This window comes from Pan paniscus, chromosome 4 (assembly GCF_029289425.2).
Source record: "Pan paniscus chromosome 4, NHGRI_mPanPan1-v2.0_pri, whole genome shotgun sequence".
In the NCBI taxonomy this organism is placed as follows: Eukaryota; Metazoa; Chordata; class Mammalia; order Primates; family Hominidae; genus Pan; species Pan paniscus.
In genome coordinates, this window is record NC_073253.2 from 67,203,743 (window position 1) to 67,212,249 (window position 8,507).

At 45.0% G+C, this 8,507-nt stretch overlaps 1 protein-coding gene and 1 long non-coding RNA gene across 13 annotated transcripts in view; one reads left to right on the plus strand and one right to left on the minus strand.

Moving 5' to 3' along the window:
• LOC129397781 (uncharacterized) overlaps positions 1 to 5,197 on the plus strand; it is a 69,243-nt gene extending 64,046 nt beyond the window's left edge. The window contains exons 2-3 of the long non-coding RNA XR_008625384.1: positions 1,857 to 2,646; positions 4,072 to 5,197. This is a non-coding gene — a long non-coding RNA (uncharacterized LOC129397781). The remainder of the gene's footprint in view (positions 1 to 1,856; positions 2,647 to 4,071) is intronic.
• The window catches only part of ZNF131 (zinc finger protein 131), a 55,428-nt gene extending 47,619 nt beyond the window's left edge, over positions 1 to 7,809 (minus strand). For 2 of the 12 annotated variants that reach the window (XM_055112407.2, XM_055112401.3), the window contains exons 1-3: positions 6,932 to 7,323; positions 6,323 to 6,461; positions 5,193 to 5,294 (exon numbers count right to left, since the gene is read on the minus strand). In XM_055112407.2, coding sequence (XP_054968382.1) covers positions 5,193 to 5,294; positions 6,323 to 6,446 — 226 coding nt within the window. In that variant the 5' untranslated portion in view covers positions 6,447 to 6,461; positions 6,932 to 7,323. Of the gene's footprint in view, positions 1 to 5,192; positions 5,295 to 6,322; positions 7,324 to 7,376 lie in introns of those variants that run through there. The other 10 variants (XM_055112406.3, XM_055112402.3, XM_055112404.3 and 7 more) reach the window with 9 other exon arrangements.
• Positions 7,810 to 8,507: the final 698 nt, after the last annotated feature.

Sequence of the window (8,507 nt, forward strand, 5' to 3'; positions counted from 1 at the left end):
TTTTAGTAGAGACGGGGTTTCACTCTGTTAGCCAGGATGATCTCGATCTCCTGACCTCATGATCCGCCCGCTCGGCCTCCCAAAGTGCTGGGATTACAGGCGTGAGCCACCGTGCCCAGCCCCCAGGTGCTTCTAACTTATATGACCAGCCCAACACTGTCCTAGGAACAAACCAGTGACCTAATTAGCTAACATGAACCAAACTGATAACACTTGCCCAGCTAAATGAAGTGATGGTGGATATGTAATAATTATACATCTATCAAGACTAGTTTGGTAACTTAACAAATCTCAGCAATCCCTTACTCCCTTCATAACAGAAGTGCGCAGAATACAACTTTTCTAAGAGAGTATCTAAGGAAAATGTTAAAGTGAACAACTGAATCTAAGTCTTCTCCCTGACAGAAATGCTTAGAAAGGAGTAAAAGGGAGCAGCATTGTGGCATTACTCTAGACTCAGGGAATCCCTGCAACTGGTGGAAAACTCCTACTCAAAAAGATGTATAAACATGTACAAGGATGTTTTGTTCTTGATAGTAGGGGCTAAAATTTCTGGACAACATGGTAGAGCTGCTGTTACAGAGAAACTAAGTGCCATGGATCTGTGGTTTCAGGTGAAGTAGAAAAAGAATGAATTTAGAAAATTGGAGGTTCACGTTAGAAGGTTGTGTGTTCTGAACAAAGGAATGAATGTCTGTTGAAGATTTTATATGGTGTGAATCCAAGCTACAAAGCTGAGCTGGGATCCAATTAGCTTCAACAGCAACAAATCTGATTTGAAGTCAAAGATGAACCTGTGGTTTTCATCAAAGGTAACTTACTTTAACCAGGAACACAGAAAACATGGAGGGTGAGCTCAGCTTGCACCTAATGAGTTTATACTCAGAGAATATTACAATCTAAATTTATATACACGTCATTTGCTTTTATGCAATCCTCTAAGACGGTGGTCCTCAACATTGACTGCACACTAGAATCATGCTAGGGCAGTGCTGCTCAAATTTTACTGTGCGTAGGCACCATCTGGGGATCTTGTTCCAATTCAGCAGGTCTGGAATGGAACCTGAGTCTACATTTCTAACAAGTTTCCAAATGATCCCCATGTAGTGGTCCTTAGACCACAACCTACATAGTATATCAAGAACCTAGAGAACTTTTAAATATAGTTTTCTGGATCCTACCCCTGAAAGATTTTTAATTATCTGGAGATACAACCTGGGCATTTATATTTGTAATCGCTTCCCTGGTGTCTCTAATGCCCACCTAATGTGCCATGCTAAGTCATTACTTATATTTTACGAGTGGGGGACGGGGTCCCAGTTCTAGCTAAGATGGAGAAAGCACACTCCACCCTATCTTGTCCATTGATTATTACTAAAAATCCTGGAAAGAATACATAAAGCAAATATACAAGGACTCTGAAAAGTAAGTTGAAGCAAGCAGACTGGGGAGAGAAATCAAAACTCAAAACAGTAGTGAGTTTCCTGGTTTTTTTCTCCCACATGTGTCAGCTTAGACTTGAGGACAGCCCAAATCTCATTAACTGTGCAGTGAGTGAAGACAGAGAAAAGTTCCAAGAGAAACTCCTTCTGGCTAGAGAACTAGAAAAGATGATGAATGGGAGAGGGACAATGGGGAGGGGTGGATATCTGGTAATTTTTCTTCTCTCTCAGCTCTGCCTCAAAGCAAGCCCCAATCCTGAGTCTGCACACCTGTGGCTGGTAGCTGTCTCCTAAACTCTAAAAGAGAGTTCTTCTGACAAAAGAACTAGGAAAAAGACGATGATCGGAAGAGTATGGAAGAGGGAATTCATTTTATTTTTTTCTCTAACTTTTCTCTCTCTCCATTTTGTTCAGGAAATGAGCCCCTCTACAGAAAACGTATGAAAGCACAAAGAAGCTAAAATTCCAGTTTTCTCACCAAAGAACCACGAAAAGAAACTCTTGGGAGCTTGTGTACAAGGGAAGTCATGGAGAGAAGAAACGTCCTCTAAATTTGTGTATACAATCTCAAGTTTACCACCAACATGCCCATGTGTGAACTGACCTAAGGCGGCAGAGCAAAGGCGTTGAGAATTGCACAATGGCATGGATGGCACACCTGGGACCTGAACAGCAATACGAAGGTTTTGAAAACTAAGTTCAAACTGGATCCACAGCCCACAGAGGCAGTCTGAACCTAACCAGGTTAACTGCCCGCTAAAGTGAAACCAAAAAACCAAAAATATTTTCCAGAGGATTTTAACAGCATCCAGTTTTGTAACAAAATATTCAAATGTCCATGACATACTCCAAAATTATGTGACATGAAAAATAAGGAAGCCAAGATGTCTAAGGTCACACAGCACACAAACAGTTAAAGCCAGGGCTAAAACTCAAGTTTTCTAACTAACTATATGCCCAGGGCTTTCTCCACAGCCAGGTGACCTTGCTAGACAGTACTGTAACCCCAAAGTTAAGGGCTTAAGATACTGAACCAAATTAATTATTTAAACCTGAATCTGACCAAATGACAGAAATAAAGTGTGTGTCTATTTTGCTTTCTTATCTATCTAGAATTCAAATACTTAAGACTTGTGTGTGCCACAGACCTAAATCTCAAGGTGACTAGTCTTCAGAAGACCAGGCTCTACTTCTACTTCTCCAGGTAATGTGTGCTCATTCTACCAGCAACAAATATTCCAGCTTGGGCCACTTTTCCTTTTTTTTTTTTTGAGACGGAGTTTCACTCTTGTTGCCCAGGCTGGAGTGCAATGGCGTGACTCAGCTTGCTACAACCTCCGCCTCCTGGGTTCAAGCGATTCTCCTGCCTCGGCCTTCCTGAGTAGCTGGGATTACAGGTGCCCACCACCACGCCCGGCTAATTTTATATTTTTAGTAGAGACAGGGTTTCACCATGTTGGGTCAGGCTGGTCTCAACCTCTCGACCTCAGGTGATCCGCCTGCCTCGGCCTCCCAAAGTGCTGGGATTACAGGCGTGAGCCACCGCATCCGGCCAGCCACTTATTTTTTAAGACTTAAAAATTCTGCTCAGACTTGGCCAGTCGTGGTCTCACGCCTGTAATCCCAGCACTTTGGGAGGAAGAGGCGGGTGGATCACCTGTGGTGGGGAATTTGAGAACAGCCTGATCACGCCATTGCACTCCAGCCTGGGTAACAAGAGCTAAAATCTATCTCCAAAAAAAAGAAAAAAAAAATTCTGCTCAGACTCAAAACTCCTCTTTGAAATCTTTCCTCTCTAAGGAAGACCAAACCACTCATTCTCCCTCTTCAGTGATACCATTTCACAGTAATAGTCTTTGTAATACTTTTTGCACTCATTTATTTGCCTGTTGCTCACCTGCTATGAAATTTTCCGACTTCTTTAAGGGACATGTTATTCATTAATTCATCATCTCCTGGGTCTAACATAGTACATGATATATTATAGATATTCAATATGATAAACTGACTTTTTTTTTTTTTTTTTTTGAGACAGGGCCTTGCTCTGTCGCCCAGGCTACAATACAATGCAGTGGCAAAATCATGGCTCACTGCAGCTTTGACCTCCTGGGCCCCAGCAATCCTACCGCCTCAGCCTCCTGAATAGCTGGGACCACAGGCATGTGCCATCAGACTCAGCTAATAATTTTTTAAATTTTTTGTAAAGAAGAGGTCTCCCTAATGTTTCTTAGACTGGACCCTGTTTATCAAGCTTTGACAATGCACCAAATATCATGCCATGCACTCTGCATGTTATCGCAATTAGTCTTTATAATCCTATGAACCCACTTTTCAGATGAGGAGAAAAGTATGCAATTGAGGTAAAGTAACCCGCCTGGGGTCACATATTTAATAAACCTCAGGTGTGAATGAATTCATGGAGGCTTGCTTTGTAGTAGAAACCACTATCATCTGGGCAGTTAGATTCTCACTTTATTAAGTTTTGTGGATTTTCATACTTATGTCTCTGTCCTGATTATAGATATTAAAAGATACTCTAGCTGTAAATATATCAGCTATAATGCTAAACTGGAATATACCAAAATTAAAGAATATTCTTAACTCTTTTTTGTTTTCTTTACTCCCCTAGGCATCAAAGGGAAAAAAGGAATGTTTCTAGGCAACCCATTCAGAACAAAGAATACGTACACAATGAAATAGATATAAAACCAAAACCCAAGAACCCTAAAAGAAGCTAAAATTCTGCAACTACGTAGGCAAACATTTATTTCCTGCTGTTTTAGATTTTGATGCTGGTGGTAGGGGAGGAGTTACTGCAGTAGCAGAAGAAAAAGCATGGTAATTAATAGCACAAACTTAATTCCTTGCTAGTTGGACAACCCTGGGCAAGTAACCTTTTAGAGTCTGTTTCCTGAAGTGTAAATTATTACAAATAACTTACACTTCCCTTTTTGAAAAGAAAAGAAAAGAAAAGACAGGGTCTATGTTGCCCCAGGCTAGCCTCGAACTCCTGGGCTCAAGCAATCCTCCTGCCTCAGCCTCCCAAGTAGCTGGGACTACAAGCACAAGCCATCCTGCCCAACATCAAACGATTGCTGTGAGCCTCAGACAATACACAAAACCACATATCACAACGCCTGGCACTTGGCAGGTTATTATTAGAAAAATGTCTAGAAAGTACAAAAATCACTTTTTGCTTCAAGGTAACAGGTATTGATCCATCCCATTGTAGAGCCAGAATTTCCTCTAAATGCTTCTTCAGTTCATTTTTCCTAGCTTTCTCCCTATTATGGCAGCCCACTTCACACTGCATGTCATCTGTACCTCTGCTAATACATCACTACTTCTGCTATAGAGTACAGTAAAAGCTTCTACTGTAACCTGCAGCATCTCCAGCAGTCTGAAACATAAGCCCACTGAACAAAGATAGTAATTCACGTTTAATACTTGTTTTCAAAAAACAATGACCACCAGTTTCCACAATGGAAAAGACCAACATCTACCATCTAAGTTTTTCCTGGCAGATCATTCAACCAAGCACTTCACTGAAAGTAAGACTTCTCAGGTATCAAAAGAACAATTTATCTACCTTTACCTACAGGAACTACTGATGCCTATTTCCTATGGTGTCTTGATAAACTGTCTAAAACTGCTTCACCAATTGTTTGCTAAGTATTGTATTTAAAACAAGCATTTAAATAAAATGGCTTCTTTGATTTATTAAATAAAACAACAACAAGAATCATTTACCTTCTATCTCCACCAACGGTTCTTGGGTAAACTCCTGAAAGAATTTGTAGAAGAACTTACTACAAGCAGCCAAAACAGCCTTGTGAGCTTTAAAATGGTGTCCTAGGTAAAATAAAAAAAGAAAATCATACACAAGCACGAAAATCAAATGTATAACTACAAAATAGACTTAAAAATCATATAAAGCAAAATAGGTCTTCCTTCATTACATAACTACAGAAATTATTGAACTAAATGCAGAATATTCTTGGCAGCTATCTTGGCAAATGTTAATCTCAATTAGATATAAAGCTAAATCTTCACTTCAAACCCCTTTAGTTTTATAAAGGCTAATTTACAACACTAGGTAAGGAGCCTCTTGACACTTTGTTGTTTCCAATTAAGTAGTGAGAACCATATCCAACTCAGTTGAAACTGCTAAATAAAAGGACAACCCAAAAGGTCACATATCATTTGGAAAGAGAGAAAAAAACCATAAGCACAAAGCTACATATGTCTGCTATGAAAAACATTTTAATATGCCTAATATTTGGAAGCTCCATCTATGGTAGACCCATAATTTTAAAAACAGGTTACCTTGAGAAACCTATTTTCGCTAAACAGAAAACATACCCACGCTGGATTTCCTTCCATTATAGAGGCAACTCCTAAGCCTGGTAAAGACCCCATTTTATTTTGGAGATTCTCAAAGGGGGTATGAGTGCTGCAAAGGAATCTCTCTCATTCTCCCTTCAAGACCATTTGGGAAACTAGAAAAAAAATCAACACTTCCCAAATGACTCCTCTAAGGGACTTCTCAAAGCTTACCAACAAGAGGCTATCAACCAAACATTTTGAGACAATCTGTCCCCAACGACATCATCTTGCACTCAACAGGATGTAAGAAGTTAAAATGAGATGAACACCAGACTACGTGGAAGGCATGACTGACCAACCAGCCTTCTGCAGCACGCTGTGTGAGTAGACACTGACAAGTGCAATCTGGTCCCAGTGCACGCACTCTGCAGACTTTGGTAGGGAGACCATAGAGGATGGGTTTAAAAAAAAAAAAAAAAAAAAAAGGCGGGTGTCCGAAGGACAGAAAAAAACTGAAGCCAAAAATTCGCTCCTCTGCCCACTGCCCTACCCACCGTCGACAATTAGGGTGATGTCAGTAAACCGGTCCTGCTCTCGCTGTTCATTCAATCGGTCGAGAATCATTTTATGATGTTCAGGGAACTCCTGAAGGCATTCCATCGTCTCTTCAGCCTCCATGGCCGTCGGGCTGCTCTACAAAAGAAGAGCATGATAATGTACACCCATGAGCTCGAGCCGAGGAACAAAACCCCTAAAGCATAAAACAACAACAAAAAAACCCAGCAACGTGAAAAGAAGGGGGGAGGGTGAAGCAAGAGGAGAGAAAGACGAGGGAAGAAAGGCGAGCCGAGCGGCCCCGGCGCGTTAAGACCGGAGCCGCGGCCGCGGGACTCCGAGCCTGACCTAATTGGAGTCGGGAGACGCGAGCTAGAGCGGGGTGGGCACAGCGCCGGAGGTTCCGAGCGCCAGGGCGCGCAAGTCCAACAAGGGAGGGGACTCGACAGCCGTGGCGGTCCTCTAACGGCCCGCCAAGCCCTTCTGCCCGGCCGGGGCTCCCACCGCCCCGGGACCCGGTCCGGCCCGCGACCCACAACGACTCTCGGGTCGCCTCTCCCTCCCCCGCCCTCCCTCTTCTCCCCCGCCCCGACCGGGCCGGCACTCACTGAGGGAAGGAGGAGCGGCCCAGGCTTGCGCGTCACTTACGTCGACGCACACCGTCACCGCGTCGAGCTCCGGCTGACGCGGACGCCTTCCGGGCGCCGACCAGCAAGGGAACGGGCCACGCCCCTACCCACACCCCTCAGTGGATGGGCGGGGCCGAGCGCGGGGATTTGGCGCTCACGAAGGGCGAGAGCTTGCTCTCTGAGAAGAAACCGGGCAGCGGTGGGCTTGGGCTAGTGCAGGGCCTGGCAGGGCCAGAAGCTGGGAACCTAAGTCGTTGCCCTTCAACCTCTCACCCTCCCCAGCTTGACTCCAGGGGCGGACACTTCCCGACCCGAGCCCGGAATGAACTCGCCAACCGTCCTCACAGCCCAGCTACTGCGCGGCCCCTCCCGCCCCGTCCTGCCCCGCCCCCTTCCTTCCGAGACCTGGGTTGGCCCGCCTTACCTAGCTCGTGGGTCGCCCTCCTTCCTCTCCGTCCCTCAGAGCCTCTTGTTCCGTGCTTTCCCCTCCCAGGGCATAATGCGCCCCACGCCGTTCCTGACCCCTAACCCGTGGGTCGCCCTCCATTTTCTTCGTGAGAGCCGGGGCTCCCCTTCTGCTCGGGCCCCGCTGGCGCACGTGCGTTCGGTTGGGCACTCGGGCGGCCGCGGCCCCGGCAGCGGCAGCGACGGGCGCGAGCACGTTCGGGCCGCCCGGAATCTTCCTCCGCGAAGCGCGCCCTCCCCGCGCCCTGCCGCAGCACGTGCTTGCTGGGCTCAGGACCGGGAGCTGCTCAGAATTATTTACACCGGATCCCGTTAGTGCAGGCCTTCCCCACTCCTTTAAAGAGTCCAGGCCGGCGCGGTGGCTCATGCCTGTAATCGCAACACTTTGAGAGGCCTGGGCGGGTGGATCACATGAGGTCAGGAGTTCGAAACCAGCCTGGGCAACATGGCGAAACCCCGTCTCTACTAAAAATACAAAAATTAGCGGGGAATGGTGGTGGGCGCCTGTAATCCCAGCTATTCGGGAGGCTGAGGCAGGAGAATAGCTTGAAGCGGGGAGGTGGAGGTTGTAGTGAGCTGAGGTAGTGCCACTGCATTCCAGCCTGGGCGACAGAGCGAGACTCCGTCTCAAAAAAAAAAAAAAAAAAAAAAAGTCCAGTGACCCACAGTCAGCTGCATGTGACTGCTTCCTTAATTCCTCCAAAGAAATATTATATATAAATACATTTTGAGGATAATTCTATAATTGAGATTTACTTATTTTTTTCTCTCAAAGAACTTGAGAATTGGGATTACGGAGGAACTCAAATAGCTATATGGTAATAATGTAATCATAACTTCAACAGATATGTATTGAGAATCCTAGTACTAGACACTGAGAAGTCCAGCTGTGAACAAGGTATATGTGGTTTCTGCCTTTCTGAATCTTAAGTCTAGTAGACTGCATAGATATTTTGAACAGTAATTGCCTAGGTGCTTACTGATGAGTTTTGCAACACCTGAACAAGTAACTGGGTGTCAAGGAAAGCCAGTTGACCTGTAAGAAGAGATGTGGGCGGGCGCGGTGGCTCACGCTTGTAATCCCAGCACT